This window comes from Balaenoptera acutorostrata, chromosome 8 (genome assembly GCF_949987535.1).
Source record: "Balaenoptera acutorostrata chromosome 8, mBalAcu1.1, whole genome shotgun sequence".
Lineage (NCBI taxonomy): Eukaryota > Metazoa > Chordata > Mammalia > Artiodactyla > Balaenopteridae > Balaenoptera > Balaenoptera acutorostrata.
In genome coordinates this window covers 37,701,889-37,727,833 of record NC_080071.1, presented here as the reverse complement: position 1 = coordinate 37,727,833, position 25,945 = coordinate 37,701,889, and the positions used below count along the sequence as shown (strand labels likewise).

General features: G+C 39.9%; 1 protein-coding gene and 1 long non-coding RNA gene across 4 annotated transcripts; one reads left to right on the top strand and one right to left on the bottom strand.

Moving 5' to 3' along the window:
- Positions 1-2,417: 2,417 nt before the first annotated feature.
- HNRNPA3 (heterogeneous nuclear ribonucleoprotein A3) lies at positions 2,418-12,234 on the bottom strand. Of its 3 annotated transcripts, none has more exons than XM_057550999.1 (11): positions 12,075-12,234; positions 9,998-10,120; positions 9,762-9,908; positions 9,460-9,670; positions 9,032-9,121; positions 8,853-8,948; positions 8,678-8,758; positions 8,046-8,186; positions 7,039-7,161; positions 6,876-6,945; positions 2,418-4,072 (listed from the first exon to the last, which is right to left on the bottom strand). In XM_057550999.1, exons 1-10 carry the CDS (start codon positions 12,144-12,146, stop codon positions 6,893-6,895), a joined length of 1,137 nt encoding a protein of 378 aa, XP_057406982.1. In that variant the 5' UTR covers positions 12,147-12,234; the 3' UTR covers positions 2,418-4,072; positions 6,876-6,892. The 3 variants fall into 3 exon arrangements, with proteins under 3 accessions (XP_057406982.1, XP_057406981.1, XP_057406983.1); XM_057550998.1 differs by lacking the exon at positions 2,418-4,072 and adding an exon at positions 4,806-6,783; XM_057551000.1 differs by lacking the exon at positions 2,418-4,072 and adding an exon at positions 4,806-6,783 and having other exon boundaries at positions 12,141-12,200.
- A 408-nt stretch (positions 12,235-12,642) lies between these two features.
- On the top strand, positions 12,643-25,014 carry LOC130708766 (uncharacterized). Its single transcript, XR_009009138.1, has 3 exons — positions 12,643-12,839; positions 19,849-20,038; positions 24,770-25,014. It is a non-coding gene; the product is annotated as an uncharacterized LOC130708766 (long non-coding RNA).
- Positions 25,015-25,945: the final 931 nt, after the last annotated feature.

The following is a 25,945-nucleotide window of genomic DNA, read 5'->3' as shown; positions in this document are numbered from 1 at the left end:
CCTATGTGGAGAAAAAAACCTCCCATTGGCATTAACTTTGTCACCCTTTAAAATTTAGGTATTGTGGGCTTCCCTGGTGGCGCAGTGGTTGGGAGTCTGCCTGCTAATGCAGGGGACGCGGGTTCGAGCCCTGGTCTGGGAAGATCCCACATGCCGCAGAGCGGCTGGGCCCGTGAGCCACAATTACTGAGCCTGCGCGTCTGGAGCTGTGCTCCGCAACAGGAGGGGCCGCGATGGTGAGAGGCCCGCGCACCGTGATGAGGAGTGGCCCCCGCTTGCCACAACTAGAGAAGGCCCTAGCACAGAAACGAAGACCCAACATAGCAATCAATCAATCAATTAATCAATAAAAAAAAATCTAAAAAAAAAAAAATAAAAAATTTAGGTATTGCTTCAGCACATTCTTAAAACAGTACTCATGATTATTACCAAAAATACTATCTTTAGGGACCATGGACCAAGAGCCAGCTTAAGCTCTTTAAACGCATTATCCCATTTAACCATCACTTACTGAGGGCAGGTAATATCAGATTACTGTTGCCAAGCATCTCAAAATACCACTTAACCATCACAACTTCAAAGTTAGAAGTCAGACCCACCACTAGCCTTACCTGACACTTAAGAGCACATATTACCGAATCAAACCTGATTTTTGGTTAACTACTTTCAAAGTAACATATTTAACGCGTATAAAAAAAAATTCTAAGAGGTCTGCTACCATCACCAAACTGCCAAAGGGAGCAGCATGGCATTAAAAAAGAAACCCCAAACAACCTGATCAAGGTCACAAACCACCGTGTTAGTTCTGAACTTAAAATTTTTCCTGATAGGCAAAAATCTCAGAATCAAACAAAATCCTGATTGCATTTTTCTGATAACCTACTAAATAAGGATGTTAAGAGTAGAAAACTGAGATTAAATCCAAATAACCGATCACTTCTTTTGATGCAGTTTACTCAACATTTCTGTTGGTGGAATAGACTAATACAATGTATTTTTAAACATGAAAATTCTGTGTATTCTAATTTTCAGATATAGTTGATACCTAATAGTTCATCTTTGTGCTAAACCCTTATTAATTGTAATGGCTATACACGTGGATGTAGTGAAATTTAACCATTTCTCATTAAGCTGTCCACTTCCTTATACGTAACACTATCCACATTACCAGTAAATTTTAGAAGTAAAATAGTACATACAGGTAAATCCCTTATTTCCTAGCTAGCTTTCAGTACCATGCCCACTTAACTTCTACCAGGTGAATGCAGTTTAATGCACCCTCGCCATTACCTGATTGAAAATATATTAAGCAAAAATGGCATATATTACCTATTACCTTACTCTTCCCCCAACCGTTGGTACTTTTTATTCAGTTCCAAGTTTAATTAACCTAATGTATTAATAGGATCCCACTTTTGCAAAACACTAATCCTCAAAAAAAATTTTAATTGCAGTTTGTAATGAGTACACAGGAGATTCCAAATTTATCTTGTTGCCTGAACATTTTGCAGTTTCATTTAATGTATTTTCACTCTGAGAAAATAAAGGTAAACGTTATTTTACAACTCAAGCATTAAACTGGAATTATAAGGCACTTACAGCTGCAGAGAATACAAGCAAAATGTGTCAAAATCCTAAAATCCTCACATGGCTTCAATTCACAAAGCATTTCACATGTTAACAGCTATCAATGCTAAGAACCCAAATAAGTGTGGTATGAAAATAACTTTAAAAAAAAAATCACATCAAAACCATACCTCACAAAAACAAAACAAAACAAAAAACCATACCTCACAAATTTGTCAAATTTTTTTGGTGGTGTGCTGCCCAAAATATCTTAGTTCCCCAGCTAGGGATTGAACCGGGGCTCCTGAAGTGGAAGCATGGAATCCTAACCACGGGACTGCCAGGGAATTCCCTCAATTTGTCAAACTCTGACACATTATCACTTGGGTTAAACTGCGTAACAGTAATTTAATACTACTTAATTTTATTAAAGTTTTCCCCGACCCACCTTCACACCACAAAATGCTCAATTGCATTTCTCAAGATTAAGAAACCAAGTACCTCCAAAAACAAAACACGCAGTACCAACATTTTGAACCCTCACGTAATTGTCCTTACCCACAATTTTTCTCCAAAGAAAGTTCACTGACTCCTCACCAATCACCCAAGTACCTCATGTACTCTGTCCTTTAAGAATTAAATCCTTAAGTGGCAATAAGCTAATATTTTTCCCCACACCTACTTCTCATGTGATCTGTTTTCCACTGAATAAAATCTACATGCTTTAAATCAACTGATAATGTTGAAGGCTCATTCCAAGTTTCCTGTTTTTTACTTACTAGTAAAGTATGTAATGTCCACCTATACAGCATTTAAGTCACATGAACATTGTGAAGTGACAAAACAACACACACATTTCTAAAAATATTTTAATGAAAAAGTTATCTTTCTGTAAACATTTCATTATACTACAAATGAAACATTTGAATCCATTACAGACCACCTCTTAAGTCTTATAAATCAGAGTAAAACATTGAGATTTAAAAGTAATCTTGAATATTTATATAGGCTAACAATCCTTACATTACCCCTGCACATTAGCATGCTTACTCACTACTTTGTGACATCAATTACTGGAATTCCAAGAGATACTGGCATTTAATTAGAAATGTTTCAAATGGTGACTTACATATTAGAACTCTTAAAACCAAGTGTATTTCAACTGTTCAGTTCCTTAACAAACGGGTCTTTGTTACCAGATAGTTTTTGTTCTTTAGGACATGAGTGTAAAATGAGCTTTTTCAGAAGAAATGTAGTGTGGGAAGCTGTAACCTATGAATTGCTTTGACAAAATGGGTTAAGGTTTGCCTTGACCATTTCTCCCTTGTGTAACTTCCTTCGTTTACTGGTGTTATGACTTAACAGCAACGTATTTTTCAGAAATGACAGTGGAACTACATTTAAGTAAAATCACTTTATTTCATAAAGAAATGAGATGGACTGGAAAAGAACAATGCCTTTAAAAAAGAAAATATTTCCTATCTTAGGAAGTTTGCTTCATTAAAAACATGTTGTAAAGAAAAATTATCATTAAAAGGCTATTTACCTTATTCAACACTTCATTCTGTAGAAATTCAGTCCTGATTTAGATAGATACAGAAAGAGACCCAACCAGTTATTTTCTGAAAATAAAATCTGTGGCAACCTAACTGCTCCTGTATATAAATAACTTGACTTACTTATAATTTAGAAACTAGTTTTATTTTAACCATCTGCCCCCCCCCAAAGTGTTATTTTTTTAAAAAGTGAATTAACATCAAACCTCAAATTTTAACAAGCCCTTTTGGGGCAGCAATAATAGCCCTTATGAACAATCAGCATCTGATTTGTGTAGTAACTGAGTAATATTTTAACTATTCTTTGGGAAAGGTTGTCTTAAAAAGGAGCTTTAGTGGAATTAGGCCCCCACTGCCTCTGATTAACAGATTAAACACAAAGAAACCTAAAAAAGAACCAAAAGTTTATCCCATTAGTCCAAATAATTCCCTGAAGTCGTATGCGAAAGAACTTATTTATGTATGAGGCCACTTGAACGAAGACCATTTTTGTATCTGTATGATCTGACAGTTCTGAAATTTCATTCCAAGATTTTCTTTTCTCTAGAATGAGGATTGGAAGCGTAATGCTTCTGTTACAAGTCCTGCTTATTACCAAAATTCTTTAAAAAAACCTGGTCACTCTTTCTCTTGTCAAAAATTGACTTTATCCTAAAGACACCAACAATGAATTGTATATATCTGACTGAAGATGAACACTCATGGTCACTGCAGGGAAAATTTTAAAACTGTTTAAAATGTGTTTGATGTGGCTCCAAGATAAACTTTTCAGCTGAACAATTTTGCCGATGTATCTAATAGTTTTAAAATATGTAATATAAATTTATAGGGAAACAAATGGTGTCATCAGGCTTTACTGTAAGCTACAAACCTTACCCAGCCAGAAACCTTCGTATTTAAGATGGTAGGAAAGACATTCCTCATTTAGGCAAGTAGGGTTCTCATTCAACCTGCAAATCAAAAAAATTACTCTTACCTTGCTTTACAAAAAATTACTCTTTAATTAGTGAAAAAATTCAAATTCAAGCCTTACCTAATGCTTATTGCCCTTCCTTGCAGGTCTAAATGCTAGACCTAGTGACTGTGGCCAACTATCTCTCATTGGTGTTCCAAAAGGCGAAGAGCTCCTTCCTGCTAGACTTTCTTCGATATTTCAGTTGTAATAAGCAGATTTAACTAGCTTTTGGAAAGTTGCTCACTATCACCATAGTATCTTATGCCTTCACTTCTCTGTAGTTGAAGCTCTTGCTGCTGCCTTGTCATTCTTTATTTATGCTGACTTGTCCATACTCAAAAGGCTGCTGAAGTCCTGTCTTAGTGAGTCTCCTTTGATCCACATTGTGCTTAAAAAGCACATCTTAGGTCCTTTAAAGCTGGTTAAATCGCTCTCCTCATGGCTTAACTTTTCCACACTGTTCACAAGAACTAAGCTAATACAACTTATAAACAGGTCACATACACAGATTTCACCTGCTTATAGGTTGCAAACATCAACTTACTGACAATATTTTCACTATTAAACTAGTTCCAGAACATAGAAAGTTTGTTAACAGTACAAATTAACCTCATATGCCATTAAAGGATACTGTCAAGGTTGTGTCAAACAATTTCACAAACATAGAAACAGGAAATGTTAATCTCCCCCATTCCTTCAACCTTTATTATATGAATAAAAGAACTTGAGACAATTTAGCTTAATTTTAATAAAATGTTTCCCAAGCATTATTTTGACCAGGTACCCAGGTTTAAGTTATGAACATTGACAGTGTCCATTTATATAACCAACACTTGAAGTTGTTAAAGACTTAACCATTTTCTAATAATTAGCCTATTTTCTACACTGCTTATTCACATATGTCCATTAACAAATGGAATGTTGTCTGTTACATTTATTGGTTTGTGAGTGTTTTCTGGAAAACTGCAGTGTCTGTGAAGACCGATTTCCATGCTGGCATTGCATGCATCCAAATACTAATGCACAGAGGCACAGAATTAGAGCAACGAGAGCATATTCAAACACTAGCACGCCCCATCCCCCCTTTTATTGCTTGTTTTGCTTAGTACTTCTTAAAACAAAAATAAGAATCTCAAATTTAACGTTCAACTACCCAAGAAATAATAACAGCAGGGCACATACTTAGGGCTCGAATGAAATTTTAAGCACTAGCTGGCGCGAAACAGTAGACATTGGTTTATATATATATGTATATATATATATATGACCTTGTTATCTAAGACTCTTCTCAACCAGGGTCTTCCAAATTGTAAACTCACACCAACATGATTTAGGTTCAAGCATACACATGGAAATAACAGTGTGTTCTTTGGGATTTTTAGTGAGTACAAACTCTGACTATCCAAATTTGAATTCAGGTCTTGAGGAAGTGAAAAGCTTGTTTGTACTAAGCAACTGTGCTACACTTCTACTGCAGTAATCACTTGGGATGATTATATCTAGACTATCCTTGGTTTCATCCAGTAAAATGCAGAGGGTACAAACAGGAAAGCATGCCAGCCAGTTAAGGGTTCAACAATGCATGATTTTTATTCTCTTGCTCTGAGAGCTTGTATCAAAAAAATATATATTAAACCAAGGAAAATAACTGAAGATTTATGGGCCTCTTGTGCTTTGAAAAGAAAAAAAAAAAAGGTAGCCACTAATTCGCTCAGATAGAGCAGGCTTAGTGGTCCTGTATTTTGAAGATTTTAAGAATGTTTCTTAAGGTAGGAGGAAACGGAAAACATTCACTATCCCTTTCCAGAATTTAAACAGAGGGCAGGAGACATTCTTTACACCCAAATAAAACTATGGCAGCAGTTCACATGTGACCAAGGTGAATGTAGAATGGAGATGTTCTAAACACAGCTAGGACTCTCAGCAAAGCTAATACACTAAAATCATATGATTACATTTTGAAAGAAAATGCACAAAAACCAAATAGGAATTTTGAGATTTTTCATTTGAAGTAAATCTTAATGCTATTAAATTCACAAATATGCTAATTTAAATACCCAATTCTATTATCTAAAACACACATTGCAAACATACAAATATCTATTCTCTCCGCATGTCAGAGCCCATTCATTTCATGGTTTGGAAATGGGGAGAATAGATCCCCTTAAACTGCAAGTCAGCAGGTGTTTCTTTACAGTTAACTTTAGCAAAATTCATACAAAATATTAATTAACAATGATCTTCTTTACTTGTTAACTCACAAGGAAACACCTTCAAAACTGCATTTTGTTAAAGTTTCTGTACTAAAATGTAGAAAAACTGAACTACACAAATATTGAAAAGTTAAAAATTCCTTATTTTTTTATTCCTGGTACCACTACCACAATTTACAGGGCAATATACCTGATGTAATGAAAAGAAAAAGAAAAAGACAAAGCTACAACAGATAAAAGACCTCAGGAATGTACATCTAATTGACACTACATTGCATTAATCAATAGCTGCACTTTTTGCAAACTGTGGCTATGACAGTCCTGAACAAGAAGGGTTTCCTGTTTAAGCTGCAGTAACTTTTCTGACTATGGATCATCGTTCCTTCTGTGGCAGATTTTTACAGTTCCTCTAATGCATTTGGGACGACTGTCTCAAAGTAACCTGCAGCTTTCCTGACAACTCCTCGCTCTCTCTCCTGCTAAGAACTGTAGCCTGTTGAATAATACAGGATAAAAAAATTATTACACTCAGTGAACAGTTCCACATATTCTTTATCATCATGATAAAAATTTAAAGATACCTACCCTTTTCTTCTGAGTTTTTAGAACCTTCTGCTACCATATCCACCACTTCCACCACCAGATCCATAACCACCTGGAAACATACACACAAAGATTTTAAAGAAACACATGAGTTTTTAATTTAAAAGGCTATGAAAAATTTTGATAGGAACAAAAAATTATTTACCACCATAGGGACTTCCCGAGCTTCTTCCACCAAAACTGCCCCCCTTCATGGGTCCATAATTTGATTGCTGTTGTCCACTATAATTTCCAAAATCATTATAGCTCCCACCACCACCATAGTTACCTGAAATTACAAAGGTTTTATTTGTGGCTGACCTACACAATTATTTTCCTTTTTTAATATACGTACTCATTATCTTTTGACAATCGTGGCAGCATGTGCTCTAACACTTACACACAACTCTTTGAAAAGAGATTTTACAGAGCTACCAAACTCTTTCCACTACAGAGGCCCGCTAGCAGACCTCAGACATAGGCAGGAGAGGAAAAAACAAAGAGTGAAAGATGGCTCAAAAGACTATGTATTTAGACAGCTACCATATTTTGTTTATATTAGATGCTACACCCTAGCACATTCTCTCCTTCATACCACTAAACAGCATCAAAATTGTGTTTGATTCACCCTAATTCTGATACCGTATAACTTTTAAATCAATGACAAAAAAGCATTTCAAGTTGACTGTTAAGAAAAACCTGTTGTTGATACATCAATACAGTTCAACAAAACTCAGTGCATTCATAACAAAGCTCTTTACAGCATCGTGGAATAATGATGCAGACCTGCTTAAGAGTCTGCAACGCACCTGACACATTAAGACTCAAAGTATTTTTGTCACCTAGACTCCAGATGACACCCGATTCATTTCAACATGTCTGCATATTCAATTTACAGTTTCCATCTGTCCAGCTTAAAAGTACCTAGAGTTAACTAAAATTCAGGCAACAAATATTACTGATAAATGTCCATTTCAATACAAAAATAAGAGTTGAATACACTTTGCCAATTTACTAAATTGCTAGCAAAGTAAGAAGTTTAATTTCCCACCATTTGAGTATTTTCTATTATAAAACATCAAATTTGACCAAATGCTGTTTTAACATGTTTTTAAACACCTGTAAGAAACTACAAAAACTACTGAATATTCAAAACAAGTGAAAGTCTACCACCTCCAAAATTTCCTCCTTCATTGTAACCATCATATCCTCCACCACCGCCACCATATCCACCACCTTGGTTTCCATATCCTGGTCCACCACCACCATAGCCTCCTCTACTACTGTAACCAGGACCACCGCCATAGTTACCACCTAGAACAACAAATTGGGTTGTCAGACAAAAATATAAATGTACAGAGGATCAAGTTATTGAATGCTAGTTTACCGTACTTTTAAGCCCCCAGAAAACAGGTCAATGAATTGATTTAACACTCTAAAGCCTGGTAATACCTGGCTAATAGAACAGCAAGAATCTGGGCTAGGAACACTTAAGATGAATGCTTAAATCTTTTGATATTAAAAAATTGTCTCAATTTTTAAAAATCTCACTAAGGAAAATAGTGAACAGTCTCCTCTGAGACCAGTAATTCCACCTCAACTGCTAGTACAATAAATCTTATCAGCCCAAAAGAACTACATAATGTTAAATCTTTAGGATTTTAAGGTCTAGTTTTCTACGGTATTAGTTTAAAAGCATACTTTAATGGTCAAGCCACACAAGTTTTAAATTAGGAAAATATAAACAAACACTTTCATTCTTAATAAAGTACAGAAACAAAGATATCAAACATTAAAAAACTTACCGTCGCCTCCAAATCCGTTATATCCACCATCACCTCCTCCATAACTACCTCTGCTGCCACCACCTCCACCACCATAGCCTCCTGAAAAAGAGCAAAGTGTGAATTAAATGAATATGTTCAATTTACCAATAACACTTAGGTAGACATGTTCTTAGAAATAAGGTAACTGTCCTACCTCTTCCACCAAAGTTTCCACCACGGCCAAAGTTACCTCCACCACCTCCAAAGTTTCCTCCACGACCCATAAAGTTGCCAGATCCACCTCCACGACCTTTAACAAAGGCAAGAAAGTTCTTTAAGAACCTTACAAACATCACTCAACTCTATTTTGTATGTATATGTGGTACTACTCACCTCTTTGTGATCCAGCAGATTGCATTTCTTGTTTAGAAAGGGCCTTTTTCACTTCACAATTATGCCCATTAATAGTGTGGTATTTCTGAACTAAATTTTGTTTAATCAAACAAACAAACAAAAGTTATTTGATATTTGGAAAAGCACACATAAATGATATCCTTTATCACTATATAACTTATTAAAACATCATCAAAAAGGTAGTGACTTTGAGTGGTGATGAGGAAGTGTTCTGGGATGTTAATAACATTTATTTCTGGATCCAGATGCTGGTTACACAGGTATAGTCACTTCATGAAAACTAAACCATACACTTCATATGCTATTATTGTGCACAATACAAAGTTATAAGCAATTTAGCAAGTTTAGTAGAGAGCAAAGAAGCCATTTCTGCTTTCTCATTCAAGTTCTGAGAAACTGTTACTTACCAACAATTTTATCAACTGTATCATGATCATCAAAAGTTACAAAAGCAAATCCTCTCTTTTTTCCACTCTGCCTGTCTTCCATAACTTCTATGGTTTCAATCTTGCCATACTTTTCAAAGTAGTCTCTCAAATTATATTCTTCTGTATCTTCTTTAATACCACCAACAAAAATTTTCTTCACTGTTAGATGGGCACCAGGCTTTACAGAATCCTACAAATAAAAAATACGTAAGTTAAAAAAAATACCCTCAAAAATTTTATAACAATTTCACATGTCACACAACATGGTATTATTAAAATACCTCTCTAGAAACAGCTCTCTTTGGTTCCACTACACGCCCATCAACCTTGTGTGGTCGAGCACACATTGCTGCATCCACCTCTTCAACACAAGAGTAAGTCACAAAACCAAAGCCCCTGGAACGTTTTGTTTGGGGGTCTCTCATCACCTACAAAACAAAAATTTTAAAGCACTGAAACACACCTCCACAGGTCCTCTGCCCTCTTCCAAGAACCTTTTGTTCCCTTAGTAACTTACCACACAATCTGTAAGTGTGCCCCATTTCTCAAAATGTTCTCTTAAGCTATCATCTGTAGTTTCAAAGCTCAGACCACCAATAAACAGTTTTCTCAACTGTTCTGGTTCCTTTGGATCATGGCCCTGAGGAAACAAACCAATATATTTTAATTATTTCGTTTAGTAGGTAAATGCAAAGATGCACAAGCCTTTTAATCTCCTACAAATAAACTTTAACGTCAAATTCCCGTACCATTAACACTTTCTCCAGTTAAAAACTGGAGTAGGATCACACACATCAACTGATTAAAGGGACCAAGAAAACCTATAACCAGACTTTGAAATGCCAACATCACTTAAAAACTAAATTGAAGCCCAAGAGAATTCCAGAATCAAAAGTCCCATAATTTTGAGCTACAACTACAAGTGTCTGGGGACAGATTATTTTAGAAGTGGCTACTGAGAAACCAGTTTCTAAGACACCAGTAGTGTTGTAAATGCAGTGTTTCATCTATGCCATTTCTTCTCTCGTCTTCCCTCCTGAGTCTACACCCCCGAAAGCATATAATTATAAACCACAAGACTGTCAACTACAACTTAAGAGTGGAGAAATTCACCACTTTCAAGCAAATAAAAAGGTGAAAATAAGTGTTTCTCAATAAAAGGCTAAATCAGCATTTCCCCCCAAAAAAACTATGGAAAAAACTCGCCACGTAAAAATTTTCTATGTGCATTTGTACCACATGCCAAAATGTCAAAACCAACATTTTACTGGGTCACAAAAAGGGCAGTTTGGACTTGTTAGGTATACTGTCTGACAAAAAGGAACGCAATAAAAAACAAATTGAGATTTAAAAAAAAATTGATATGACCTGAATTGCTTTACAATTTAACTAGTTCTTTAACAAATCACATAACTACCACTTAATACATATATGCATTAAGATAACTTTCATCCAAAGTCCTTAAATAGAGGCACTCACATTTACATTCTAAGATCTTCCTGTGTCTTCTAAAAGTAGAGACGTTAAGGCATTTAATATGAAGAGACTGTCACATGCCACGAAAAAATGTTAAATGATTAATAGCCTAAAGCATTTATTCACTTAGTCTCGTCTTTTCAAGTCCCGGTTAAATGCATCTAATTAACAATACACAAAGTTGAGAGAAAGAAACAATAACCCACATGAAATTATCCCAAACAAATGAAAAATTCGACTCTGGTTGCAGTCCTCTAAAACAAAATTACAAGAAAGTACAACCTGAGTCGACCCATCAGAATAGGAAAAACGAAGGTGAAAAAATTTCAACTTCCTATTTTACATCCACACTCTTAATTATGAGATGGGACACTTCACCCACATGGAACGAAACTACGTATAATTCTAAGGGCTTCAGCGAAAACGGCAGATCAAGAAGTACTTTAAAACAGCAAACTTAAAAAAAAATTATTTTCAACCGAGTGCTGCGAGGTACAGAACAGGACGGAAAATTCTCCTTAGCGGTCTGTAAGGCCTGGAAACGCGTTGAGAGAACATCACTGAAAGTACTAGGCCCCAAGCTTCGAGGCCGTTTGCGGCATTCTCTGCTGGGCCGCCTCCTCCCTCTTCCTTACAATCCCACGCTCTCTCTCCCAGCGGAGGAGCCAGGCGGCGGCCATTGCGTGCCAATGCGCCATTTCGTAACGCGGCAGCGGATCAATGTCAATGTGGCCGCCGCCCGCCTGCTCGCTCGCCCGGATGTGCCTGCTCGTCCCCTCCCCTCCCCCACCGCCTCCTCCCAACCGCTCCCGCCGAGGCCCGCCATGCCGCCCTCGGCCTCGAATGGGAGGCCGCGCGGCCGGCGGGCCAGCTCCCCTCCCGAGGTCTCCCCAGCCACACCGCACCTCCGAGAGACCACTTCTGCAGCCCAAGGAGACGGCAAGGCTGGCGAGAAGCCCCAAGGAGGCCTCCGAGGCCCGCTCCCCTCCCCCTCCCGCCGCCCGTCTCAACGCAGAGCGCGGGAGGGCCGACCCAGTCCACCCGGCCTCCCCACTCCCACCGAGCCCGGCCCCCCTTGCCGGCCACTACCCAGCAACCCCCCGCTCTCCCCCTAATACCTCCTCCCCCCGGCGGCGGCGGCGACGGCCGGAGTCGGGCTGGGGGCGACCGGGCGGCGGTTTTACCTCCATTTTGAGACCGGACTCGCCTCTTCCAACTCGAGTTCAATATGGGACCGAGAGGAAGAGGCGGGGCCAGCCGTCACGTGACGCGCTTTTCGCGCGCCGCCGGCCTAGTGGGGGAGGGGCGAGTTGGGAAGGGGCGTGGCCAGCTGGGCGCGAAGAGGGACTGGATGAGCGGGTTGGTGGGCAGAGGACGGGGGCGTGGCAGGCCCCGGGAGCGCGCGCGCCTCGCTAACTTCCAGTGCGGCGCCGCCCTTGCCGCCGTTCGCGCCCGGGCTGCTGCAAGGACGTCAGCTAGGCTTCCGCCAATGGTCGGCGCCCACGTCGGGAGAACGCCTCGTGACCGCGCGTCACCGGAGAAAAAGGCCTGTTTCCCTTTCTTCTCGCGCTTCTTTCCCCTCCCCCACGTGGGCTTCTCGGTCTCCATTATTGAATTCATTTCATTCCCGCGCCTGAATAAAACCACATTTTCCCTTCTTGTACTTTAGGGTTGTAAGAAAGCCCTCTCGGCCCCTCGGCGTCTCCTCGCACGTTTCCAAATGGCAGGGCCTGGTGTCCGTGACTGGGATGCCCACTGTGAGGGCCCGAACTGAAAATCCCTGACACTGACATATGTGAATCATGGGCATCTTGGAAAGGCCTCAAAACGCGGCTGAAACACTGAAATTTCACCCTTAATGAGCTGAGGCAAGACTGGTCGAGGTCAGTTAATTAGGTACTCACTGATATCTCAAGAAATCTGTCGGCACTATTTTCTTAAATTTCTAGTTACTGTGGAAAGAGCTGAAGGAACTGTTCTCGTGGACTGGATTTAAGGAATGATTTACAGGATTGCTAAAAGTAAGACCACCAGATACACTCCCTATTCGCGAGTGATTTTTACCTAATTATTTTCACTTGTGAAGTAAAACAAGATCAAAGAGTTGATCTAATTCTTTCTTGGTCTCCCAAGTGACCTTAAGTCATTTGACCTTACTGAGCTTTAGTTTTAGGAGTTTTTTTAAATGAAAATGCGGATAAGATTTGGTGATCTCCAACACCCATGACAGCTGTAAGGTAATAATCTATGGATCCGTATTGAAGCAAAGGTGCTGGTAAAAGTGACCACAGTTGACAGGTCTCCCTACCATGCTAAGAAATGCCCTATATTTTAATGTAGCAATCCATATGAGCATCTCGTTTAGAATTGATCAGGCCCTCCCTTGGAAAGATTAGAAATCTAATCAGTTATATTCTAAGTTGTTTGAAAAGCAGTTTGTTAACCAGTGGGGAATGGTCAGCTCGGAGTTTGGGGGGAAAAATGAGCACAAAGAATAACAGTTCGTTGATGTTTATCTAACATTGCCCAAGTGGAACAGTGTTTGATTTGGGAGACACGAACAAAAGGTACTCTGTTCTGGGGCAGAAACCAGTTACCGGGCCTTACTGTGTCTTGGCTGAAACAACCCTCCAAGCAAAGTCACCCTCCTCTGGTTGCTCTGATTCTATTATCACAAGCAAATTATTACGTATTCTGCTTATCAGGTACTCCTGATAGCCAACAATAGTACTTGAGATATTGGGAAATTTTCTACCCTTAGTGTCTCGTTAATATGTAAAAGCTTTGTGAGTTTGATTACTATGAAATAGTCTTGAATGAGTCAGTCACTTCTGAGTATGTAGAAAAACGTGAAGTTAGAGACTTTAGGGAGATGGTATTCAAACCAAGGTGCCTATGAGAAACTGCAAGAAAACTGATCACTTGGCTTCACTTTAGGGCATGTTTGTCTAGGTGTTTTCTAACCAAGTTATTTCTAATCAATAACTTCTGTTATTCTTTCTTTGAATTGTATGAAGTTTTCATATTAATTTGAGAAATGGTGGGGGATGGGATACTAAGTACTTCCATCCAGGAACACGGTATGTCAGTCCATTTGTTCAAGTCTTTTGTCCTACAGTAAAATGTGGATTCCTCCCAGATACGTTGTTCACACAGATTCTGTAGTTTTTAGACATTAGCTATTTTTTATGCTTTTGTCTAAGCCTCCTCTCCAGCTCCGGGGCACATGATATCTCGTTCAAATATCCCTGTTGGAGTTCTTGACCCTGTTGGACACAGACTTGAACCTTGGCTGTTTTCTATCCTTATAACCCTGGCTGTTTTTGAAATGTGAGAGACAGAGAGTGTATGGGGTAGGGAGCAGAGGACAAGGGTCCTAGGGTGGGATGGGGTGGCAGACTGATTTTATGAATAATCTATATCAGGGTCTCTCAACTTCTTTCACATCACAACACATAGAGAAAATGCTAATTTTTTTAAAATAAATTTATTTTATGTATTTATTTTTGGCTGCGTTGGGTCTACGTTGCTGTGCACGGGCTTTCTCTGGTTGCAGCGAGCGGGGGCTACTCTTCGTTGCGGTGCGCGGGCTTCTCATTGCAGTGGCTTCTCTTGCTGCCGAGCACGGGCTCTAGGCGCGCAGGCTTCAGTAGTTGCGGCGCATGGGCTCAGTTGTTGTGACTCGCGGGCTCTAGAGCGCAGGCTCAGTAGCTGTTGCGCACGGGCTTAGCTGCTCCGCGGTATGTGGGATCTTCCCGGACCAGGGATTGAACCCGTGTCCCCTGCATTAGCAGGCGGATTCTTAACCACTTCGACACCAGGGGAGTCCCAGAAAATGCTAATTTTTGTACAGCACACTAGGTTACATAAAAGAAGAGATTTAGAGGCATCTAAATGATGGTAAAAAAAAAATTATCACATTTTCTTTAAATTAAATAATTATGATAAAGTAAAATACAGTGTATTAGGGAAGATATTAAAAATTAAATTTGGATAAAACTTTCAAATAAAAATTTTCCACGTTTTAATAATCGACTTGAATTTGTTCCTGTGAATATACTTTGATATTAGATTTTATGGTTGAAATGGCTTTATTCAGTTTCTGATCTAGACTTTTTAATGATAAACTCATATTCTGAATAGTAATTATCAGTGAGGGACTCTGATCACCTAAGAGTCAGAGTGGGTGATAAAATATTTAAAACCATTTTATACAACCGTTCAAAATGTACAATTGTAATTATATTTAAAGAATAACAATTCTTACAACTCTTCCGTTTCGTTTATTGACAAATGTAATGTTGCAATTTCATATGATAATGCAAATGGATTTCAATCCCAATAGTACATTTTTAGTCCATTTTTATATCAAGATTTCCACATTGAAACTCTAGTTTTCAGAACACGCATGCATTGTCAATAGCTAGCCTGGGCACTATTCAAAGAGTGTACTGCTGCAAAGGGATAGAGATGGCCAGTATATGTTTAGACAGATATTAAAGGCATTGCCTGGAGCTGAGCCCACCAGCAAACTACACTCTGCCAAGGCTCCTCTCTCATCCCCTGACAGATTACCCCTGAGGCTGTGTGCTGTGCCCCATGGGTCTCCTGCATTGGCTCCAGGATCTTCGGTCCATGACAGGCAGTGGGGTGCTTTGCAGATAGATGCCAGATGTGGCATCTCCTTGGCCGCATGCAGACAGCAGAACTGTAAGTGCTGGTTGCTTCTTTGGCATACACCTCAGACTGCTCTGCACAGGTGCCTGAGGAGACCTAAACAAGGCTGCTCATGGCCAGAGGTAGTAGCCCAAAGGGCTCTGGCTGCCCCCGACTGCTCTCAACTGCCCCATGCAGGAGGGGTCAATTTCTCAGTTACATTCAGGACACCAGCACACCAAAGTCCACCAGTTGGGAAGCTCTGTCTGTATTGTGTGCCTCATTTTATGAATGAGGAAGCTGTTTTACAGGTCAAGGAGTTGATTTTTTTCCCCAAAATTAAGAGCAAATATGACAGAGTCAGAACTGAAAGAAAGAAAAGAGAAATTGAATGAAAATATTTTGGACAGGAGGAGGGTAATTCTTAGAAGGGAGGAATTGTAATAATATACTATAAGCTTTGTTATCTGCCACTATATTCAGAACATGCTAATAGCTTTATTTTTCTAAATTCTTGGTTTTTAAATGAGTATATGAAGTAAAACACAAAACAAAACAAACATCTCTCCCCCCAAATCCTATTACACAGATTTGACTGCAGTCAGTGTAACTTGGTACATACGCTTTTTTACATTCTCTTCTAGGCCTAATCAAAGCTTTAAGTATATATAAATGTGTATACATAGCCATATCTGTTTCATTACAGAACATATAAAACTATACAGATTGATCTGAAATTTCCTTTTTACCACCCACTTACCAAACCAGTCATTTATTGAACTCTTACTATGTGCCAGGAGATGCTGGCTGCTGGAAATTCATCATGGTCACTCACATTATTGAACACTTACCCTGTACCTTGCACTGTTGTAAGCACCTTATGTTCTTGATCTCACTTAATTCCCATAACAACCTTAGGAGTAGGCCTTATTATTATTGTCATTTTTATTAGGTGAGTAAACTAGGGCTTAGGAAGTTGAATAAATTGACCAGGGTCATATAGCCTCTACAACTAAGGAGATGAGGTAGAATGTCATGTCATAGCTGTATTTACATTTTAATATTCTTAGAAGTAACAACATTTTCTTAAAAGATTTTCTGTCATGCATTTGTCATGTTCGCTACCTTTTTTCATCATGTCTCCAGAGACTGGATGGCTCATAGTAAGCAATTCATTTATTTGTTGTTGAATAAATAAGTGAATGAACAATGAATGAAATTTTTGGGTCCCCTTCAGTGCTCTGCAGGACCTACTGTATAATTTGTGGGCCTACTGCAAAATGAAAATGCAGGACCCCTTCCTCAAAAATTATTAAAAATTTCAAGACAGTGACACCTGAGCATTAAGCCAAGCCAGGACCCTTATGAACGCAGGGCCCTGTACAACCTTGATGCTGGCCCTGGTGCCTAGGGTAGTGCCCTGTCTAGAGCAGGCTCTCAGTCTCTTTTGGATGATTTATTCATTTTTCATTTTGTGATCTACCTCCACTTCCTCATCAGCCACTCATTTCTTATGTGTTCAGAATCTAGTTTCTGTCCCAAGTTATGGAAATTCTTTCTCCAAAGTCACAAAAGACTATCTAGCTGTCAAATTAATTTCCCTATTCTCAATGTTAATCCTCCTGTTTTAGTCACTTCAGGATGCTTTAACAAAATATCATTGACTGGGTGAACTAAAAAACAAACATTTATTTGTCACAGTTCGAGAGGCTGGGAAGCCTATCAGGATGCTAGCATGATCAGATTCTGGTGAAAGCCCTCTTCCTGGTTTGCAGATGGCTGTCTTCTCACTGTGTCTTCATACGGCAGAGAGAGGGGGAGAGAGAGAGAACCAGTGAGAGCGTGAGCACTAGCTCTCGTGTTTCTTCTTTATAAGGACACTAATCCCATTATGGGGACTTTACCTTCATGACCTAATTACCTCCTAAAGGCCCACCACATTGGGATTAGGATCTCAGCAAATGAATTTTGGGGAGACACAAGCATGCAGTCTATAACACCTCCCTAACCCAGGGATTGATATTACTGCCTATCCCTCCTTTTGGTGTTCTCCTCTCTTGTCTTTATTAAGAACATTGATTCTCTTTTTCAGTACTGTCTCTGCTTCCTTTTGGAGCCTTCCCTCTTTCATTGTCTTCTCCCTCCCATAAGGTTTTGTTAACACTGAGGTATGGAACCTCTGGAGGAACTTTGTGAAGTGTACCCATTGCTCTCCCTGGAGTGGCCACTTTCCCTGGGAAAAATGTGAATGGTATACATGCCTGAGAACCCTCAAGGAATTTGTACATGCCTCCTGGGAGGCTGAAGTAGTGGTCAGGTCTGATTAGTGTTTTGAGATGATGGGATGAATCACACCCTCCTCCCAACACACACACACACACACACACACACACACACACACACACACACCATGGATAGGTGATTTAAAGGGTGAGGAGGTAATTTGACACTAGAAATATTAATGAATCATACAATCATACAATGACTATGCTCTCTCTCAGATCTCAACCTGCAAATTTGAAAGGGCTAAAATCTTTGTAGCAAGTCTTTTACAAATGACTTCCCTGTATTTCCCTAGTCACATCTTTTGGGATGGATATCTGTAATTTTGTCTGCCTAGTATCTAGTTCCCTTCAGGGTTCTAGTGATAGTGCTCTGACTTTCTTATGGAACCACCCACTTCTCTTTCTTATACGATATGGTTCAGGGGGAACTGATCCCACCCCTGACCACAGGGGCAGCATTTGACTTAGGCCTGGCCAATTAGACCATTGTGTCCTCTAGCTTCGGTAACTGGTTCAAGATTGGGCAAGTGTCTTATCATTCATTGATTCATTTATTCTCTCGACAAATATTTATTGAGCACCAGCCATGTGCCTGGTAATGTTTTAGGTGCTAGGGATACATCATGGGGGAAAAAAAAGACAAAAGTTCTTGCCTTCATGGAGCTTACATTCAATTGAGGGAGGCAGACAATAAAATAAATCAATAAATAATATAGGATATTGCAAGGTGATAAATGGATGCTGTGGAGCAAAACAAAATAAGGAAGTTGGTAGGGAGTGCTGGGAGAGGAAGGAGAAAATGCATTTGGATGGTCCAAGATGGCCTAACTGAGAAGGTTGATGTTTGAGCAAAGACTAGAAGGAGATGAGTGATTGAACACTGGACATTTGGGGGAACAGGAAATAAAGAATAAGGAAGAGAGGATAGCACGTTCAGTGACCCTGAAGCAGATTCACATCTGGAGTATTTGAGCAAGGAAGCCAGTTTGCTAAAAGCAGAGTGAGTGAGAGGTTAAAAGAATTGGAGTAAGGTCAGAGGTAATAGGCGGTATGATCTTACAAGAATTATAGGACTTTGCAAGAATTTTGGTTTTTACTATGACAGGAGAATCCATTGGATAGTTTGAGCCTTAAGTTCTTACAGGATCACTCTGAACTCTTTGTCAGGTAAATCACTTATCTCTGTTTCATTAAGATCTGTTTCTGGGGTTTTATCTTATTCTTTCATTTGGAACATATTTCTCTGTTTCTTCATTTTCCATGACTCTCTGTGTTGGTTTCTGTGCACTAGATAAAACACCCACCTCTCCCCGTCTTGAAGGAGTAGTGTTGTGTAAGAGATGAAACTTATTGTTCAGTCGGCCCTAGCTCTTGGTGTCTTTTGAAACTTAGTGATTGTCTAAGCAGTCTTCTTTGTTCTTAGTGGATGAGGGTATGCCAAGACTTGTCAGTGTTCCAAAGGGGAGTATCTCAGTCATCACCTAGATGCAGGCTGATTGGATGGTGGACCTTCAGGCAGTAACTCTTAGAGTATGCAAATAGGCCTCTTTCAGGGAAAGTCTGGGAGATGGGCATTTCTGTCTACTCCTTCTGCACTGAGCCCTGGGAGGATGGCTGGTTAAGAACTGTTTGTTTGCTACACTTTACAGGATCACTCTAGTTGCTTGTTGAGAATAGATTATAAGGGGGCAAGAATAGAAGTAGTGATACTCATAAGATTATTGGAGTAATTCAGTTTAGATACGACGGTGTCTTATACCTGGGGGATAGCTAAGAAGTTGATGAGAAATGGTTAAATTCTGGATATGTTTTGATGGTAGAGCCAACAAGATTTCCTGTCAGACTGAACATGTGGCGTGAGAGAAAGAAAGGAGTCAAGGGTGAGTTAATGAGTTATTACACTCAAAGATAGAGTTAATGAGTCTAAATTCTGAATCTTTTGTTTAAACAGTTGGAAAGAGAGACTCTTTTCAATGTGGCTGCTGAAATGAAAGGACGAAGTCTGCAGTCTCTTATTGCCTCCTTATCATCATGAGGAAAAAGCCAGCGCAAGAATGGAGCAAACTGGGAGCGAAGCAGAATCAATAGATCACAAGCACAGAACCAAGTCCTGATGACATTGTTTGCGCTCCTTGATCCAGGTAGGCTCAAGGCAGGATCTGCCCCTTGATGTTTCAGTTACAAGAGCCTAAGTTCTTTTTGTACTTAAGCAAGTTGGATTGGGTTTCTGTTACTCGGGGCAAAAGAGCCCCAACTAATATACCCCAGGAATAGAGCAAAGGTGTATATCTTTCAGGTGAAAAGTGAACCAGCAAGACGATGAGGCTTTACTCCTCCTCAGAGGATAAAGAGCCTCATCCTCTGCCCCAGGCTGAAACGCCTTGAGAAAGAAAGGGTAAGAGACCACTAGGGCCTGCAGAGGCCTTTCTTAAGACTACTCTTTTGGGGGAATTCCCTGGTGGTCCAGTGGTTAGGACTTGGTGCTCTCACTGCTGGGGCACTGGGTTCAATCCCTGGCTGGGGAACTAAAATCCCATAAGCATCATGGTGCAGCAAAAAAAAAAAAAAAAAAAGAATGAAGACTACTCTTTTTGAAGAGTTCTTTGAGTTCTTTATTTTAGCCAAGACAGACAAAGAACTAGAAACCCTGTGGGAGGAAGGGCACAGGGTTGTGCAATTTTCTGAGCTGAAGGAACAAAAGAGCGATGGGACAATTCCCTTCCCAAGTCCTTCTGATTATCGTAGAGATTCCCTGAGGAGTGTCTCAAATAAATCTGCCTCATATCTTCCTTAACATGGCACCTTGCCTTGCCTCTGCTGCCAGCCACCTCTATGAGAACGTCATCCACACAGCACTGCAGTCTTCTGAGGGACCACCCTCAGCTCTGAGGGTGCACTGTGGGCTGTGGTACAGTGGTGACAGGCTGGGAGAATGGCCCTCTCCCCAGCTCTGTTACACTTGCACCAAGTTTCACAAAGACTTTAATGAACACAGCTAAAAACCTCAATAAATAAAGCAAAGTACAAGTAATTTAATGGAAAAAATAATTTAAAAGACAGAATCTATTAAACAAAAAAACTTTAGCTTTTAAATATTTTCTTGGTTATTTCCTCCCGTTTATTCTTTTTTAAATTTAATTTTTTTATTATTTTTAAAAATTAATTAATTAATTTTATTTATTTGGCTGCATCGGGTCTTAGTTGTGGCAGGTGGGATCTTTCGTTGCAGCATGCAGGCTGTTCGTTGTGGCGTGCGGGCTTTTCTCTAGTTGTGGCGCACGGGCTCCAGAGCGCGCTGGCTCAGTAGTTGTGGTGCTCAGGCTTAGCTGCCCTGCAGCATGTGGGATCTTAGTTCCCGACCAGGGATTGAACCCGTGTCCCTGCGTTGAAAGGCGGATTCTTAACCACTACACCACCAGGGAAGTCCCCCATTTATTCTTCTAGATAAACTTTAGAATCACTTTGTCAGCTTCCAAAAACAAATTCCAAAAAAATTTGCTATAAAACTGTAAGTTTGAAGAGAACTGACCTCTTTGCAATAAGAAGACTTTCCATCCCAGAGCATGGAACATGGATTATATCTCAGTCAGAGACTTGAGCATATTTACAGGAGGAGGCAGCAGAGAGGGATCATTTGCAAATGCAAGAGAAAAGAAAACTGATGGATGGAATGAGATCTTAGAGGTGGGAGCAGGTGGGCTCTGGGACACAGAGGGAAGGCTTAGCCTAGACGGGGGAGTCGGTTGTCCCACTCAAGGATGGATATAGTACAAGTAAGATTGTAGATAGAACCTCAGGAAGCTGAAGGAGTACCTGCCTGATGGCCTCTGTTCTCCCTCATGAGTAAGAAACAAGGTTATCTGCAGAGATGGTTAGGGGCAGTGGAGGGTGGTAAAATTTTGAATAGATGTTGTGAAAGAACTGATTAGGTCCTCCAGAAACCCAGTTTGAACTGGGGTGGCTTCACTCTCCTTAACTGGGTAATTTCCTCCAGCATGTCTCAGTAGACTGAGAGTAAGATCAAAGAAATCAGCCAGTCAGTTTGGTCCAGGATTGGGGAGTGGAATTGGAGGCCTTAGGGAGCAAAGGAGTTGAGAGTATTAAGAGAGTGGTTGAGGTCATGGGTAATGAAGATTAGATAAAGAGGTGAAGACTGTGATGGATTGGGAGAAAATTGAGCAATCAAATTAAAAAAGAAGAGTGGAAATAACTGGATGAGAGAACTAGAGGGATCAAAGGTTGTGATCAGGTGGGATACATATCAGAGGTGGAGGAGTCCTCTGTGATGACAAAGTCCATGGAAGTGGCCGGCTGAAGTGGAGGGGAGATGACGCCTTCTCAGGTGAGGGGGTCAGGGAAATGTGAAGCCAGAGTGTTAGGTTAGTTGGACAAGGACACTGGATTTAAAGGGTTAAATGAGATAATATGCATGAGTGTGCTTATGATACACACACTGCCTACATGACATTCCACTAGATGCGAGGGCTTTGGAAAGCCTCGGGTCTTCAAAGGAGACCACGACCCAGTAGAGTGCTGGTACTGATGTCTGGTTAATGAAATTCATATCCCATCCTACATGAATGGTAGGTAGAACTGCAATACTAGGGCAGGAGGGGCTCAGAACTGGAGAAGCTGAGGGTGAATTGTCAGCTCCAGTCCTGGGAGCAAGTCACAGAGTTTTGAATGGATCTGGGAGGAATCTCAGCATGAAATGGGAGTCAAATGTTAGGAAGGAACTAGGCAGATGGAGTGAGAGGAAGGAGATGGGAGCCCTAGAAAGAAGATGGACTTAATTTTGGTGAACAGGTTCCCCAGCACAGGATTACTTTCATGCAACTGGGAGTGCCCTGAGTAACAACTTGGATCTGGCATTTCTTACTGTGATATCTTGGTAGCTATCACTGGCCAGCCCTCGGTTTTATCTTTATTTCGCAAGCTTGCCAATACCACCACTACCTGTACCACCCTAATTTTGATTTATTTTAGTTTTAACTACACGCAGCAACCTGGCTTCTATGTGGCTGAGAAAGGTCAGTGCACACACAAAATGAAAATAGTACGAAGTGTAAGACTGTAAGAAAAAGAATTTTTTGGGGGGGGGGTGTTGCAGTCAGTACAGTTGGTCTCAGCTTTTGGAAGAAAGTCATCTGATTGAAAGAAATGAGATTACACCTGAATTGACTGGCAGACCTTTAATTTTTCTCAGGGCTACTTTCCCCCAATCTTTTTATTATAGAAAAAAAAATACTGAAAAGTTGAAAGAATTGTACAAAAATCACCTTTATACCCACCAACTAGGTTCAACAATTGATAACCATCTGTCATTTATTTTTCATCTATCTGTATAGAAATGCATTGCAAATATCATGACACTTTTCCCCTGATATAACCTGCATAACCTAAAAACAAGGACATCCTCTTATATAATCACATTACCATGGGTTTTTTCTTTATTAAATGTTTTGTAATTAATTGCAGTCATTATTCCTTTTGATATTTGAATTGCCTCCAATTTGGCATCTATGTACTTTTTGTCATGCTCCCATTAGTCTTAAAGAGCTTACTTGAATTCTGTCTCAGGTACACTTGAATTTTATTAGTCAAAGCAAACTCTATAGTGGATTTTAGGCAATATGTGGAAAAGGAGTGGGGATGAGAGGGAGAAAGTGGCCTCTATATAGGTAGGCCTGTGGGATTGTCCTTGGACTCAGCCAGCCTAGGCTTATCCTGACCAGAGCAGTCTTCTCTTGCTTTCATCAGAGCCCCAGATTCACCAAAAGCTCCACTGTTACTCAGAATTTATTGACAGTGGGAGGCCGAAATTACTATATGAATGTTTCGCTTGTTTGTAAATTAAGAACTGCCTGCTTATTTGTGTAGGAAGAATGAGGATGAATATGATTAAAATTGAAGGGAAATACTCATCAGTAGAAATATGGGATATTAAATTAGAAAAGCATGTTAATGTGTATGGTGATGAGAGACTTCTGACTGAGACCCAGAGAGAGCAGACCATGGGTCCCTCCGCACACGGAAACTTAGCTGTCCTGTGCCGTATTCCTCATGGCCTTTATGATCTCACATTGACAAATGAGTCCCATGGCTTTGGGTTATGAGAGAGTTATATTTTAAGAAAATTTCTTGTGACAATAATACCTTGACTCAAAGCAAACATTTTCAAAGGGTGGGAATTTGGGCCACTGAGGCAAGTCAGTGGAGGAATTTGATTTTTCGACAGCAGCTCTTTCAACAAGTCACACCATAATAGCTATTCCTATTCTGCTACCTATCTCTGGCCCTCCTACAGTCTTATCACATTGAACATGTAAAAGGTAGAGAAGATTCAATTACCCTGAGTGGCAGTTATGAAATATCCTTCCTTGTAGAAGCAAGGACAAATACTTTCATGTTGCTGTGAATATAGTAATACTCAAGACATTGTTGATAGAGGATATTTAAATAACTCTCTGTGAAGGCTTAAAGAATGGAAAAGTCATTCAGGATTGCCTGTTTTTTCAATAATCCCCAACCTCTTCACATTCTATTTGCTTAGATCCCCATTTAGATTTTAGAATATGTTTACTTTATTTGTTGCTTTTAATTTCCTCATATTTCCCTTTCTTCTGGTTCACCTGGTCCTTCTACTATCATTGCCTTAGTTAATATAGTGTCATTTGCTTCCAGCCATGAACTTTTAAAAATATGCTTTAGTTCTCCTAAATAAGGAGCTTTGGGTTTCTTGATTTAGATAAATCTTTCCAGGAGACAAAAATATGAAGGAGATTCTGCTAATCCTACAACTATATAAAATTATATACAATCCTGGGACTTCCCTGGTGGCACAGTGGTTAAGAATCCATCTGCCAATGCAGGGGACATGGGTTTGAGCCTTGGTCCAGGAAGATCCAACATGCCGAGGAGCAACTAAGCCCGTGCACCACAACTACTGAGCCCATGCTCTAGGGCCCACGAGCCACAACTACTGAGCCCACGTGCCTCAACTACTGAAGCCTGTGGGCCTAGAGACTGTGCTCTGCAACAAGAGAAGCCACTGCAATGAGAAGCCCACGCACCGCAACGAAGAGCAGCCCCTTCTCGCCCCAACTAGAGAAACCCCGCGTCTAGCAATGAAGACCCAACGCAGCCAAAAAAAAAAAAAAAAAAAAATTATATACAATCCTAGAAGGAAAATACTTTGTAAATTAATCAAGGAGGTGGGTTTGACAGGTTCAAATGTAATTCAGGTGTTCCCTCTCTCTCCTTTGCTGTATGGAGTAGCTGAAGTGGTGCCTTCCCCAGCTCTGGTTCCCTTTCATCTCAGAGCTCTGCTCAAATAAAGTCTCTCTCTGTAAAAGGGATCTTGGTGTGAGCGGCTAAGTCACTTCTCCTACCCCCACGTTATTAAATATACATGGAAGAAGCCATGTACTAAGAAAAGTGCTTTTATGTACAGCTATTCAGCTGAGCAAACAAAACAAGCTGGTTACCACTGCAGCATGTCTCAGGCACATTCTTTAACCTCCAAAAGTATACATAAAAATTAGAAAGCAAAATAAAAAGAGTAGTGTAGGAAGAGACATATGAAGCTTTAGGGGTGGGCATGACGCTCTACTCCCTTAATGGACATTTTTTCTGGCATTTTATTTATTTGTTGGTTTATTTATTTTTATTGTGGTAAAATATATATAACATAAAACATGCCATTTTAACTGTTTTTAAGGTACAACTCAGTGACATTAATTATATTCACAATGTTGTGCAACTATCACTGCTATCTATTACCAAAAAGTTTCTATCACTGCAAGCAGAACTCTGTACCTACTAAGCAATGACTCCCCCTTCCTCCTCCTCCCAGCCCTGGTAACCTCTAATCTATTTTCTGTCTCTATGAATTTATCTGTCATTTTAAAAAGATGAATTTTGGTGGCTATGTAGATGGGAAATGGCTTAAGGAATGCACGAGAACAAGACTTAACTCTTTTCCTTCAGGTAATTTAATGGGATAATATTTTGAAAACCATTATTGTGACTTTCTCTTTTGCTTTTCT

Bases quoted from the DNA above. Each gene is read 5' to 3' on its own strand.
- HNRNPA3 (XM_057550999.1), bottom strand. From the start codon at position 12,146: ATGGAGGTAAAACCGCCGCCCGGTCGCCCCCAGCCCGACTCCGGCCGT. The intron at 8,759-8,852 runs GTAGGACAGTTA...GCTCTTTTTCAG, and splicing joins TGGAAACTTTGGTGGAAGAG to GAGGCTATGGTGGTGGAGGT. The intron at 8,187-8,677 runs GTAAGTTTTTTA...TTGTTGTTCTAG, and splicing joins TAACGGATTTGGAGGCGACG to GTGGTAACTATGGCGGTGGT.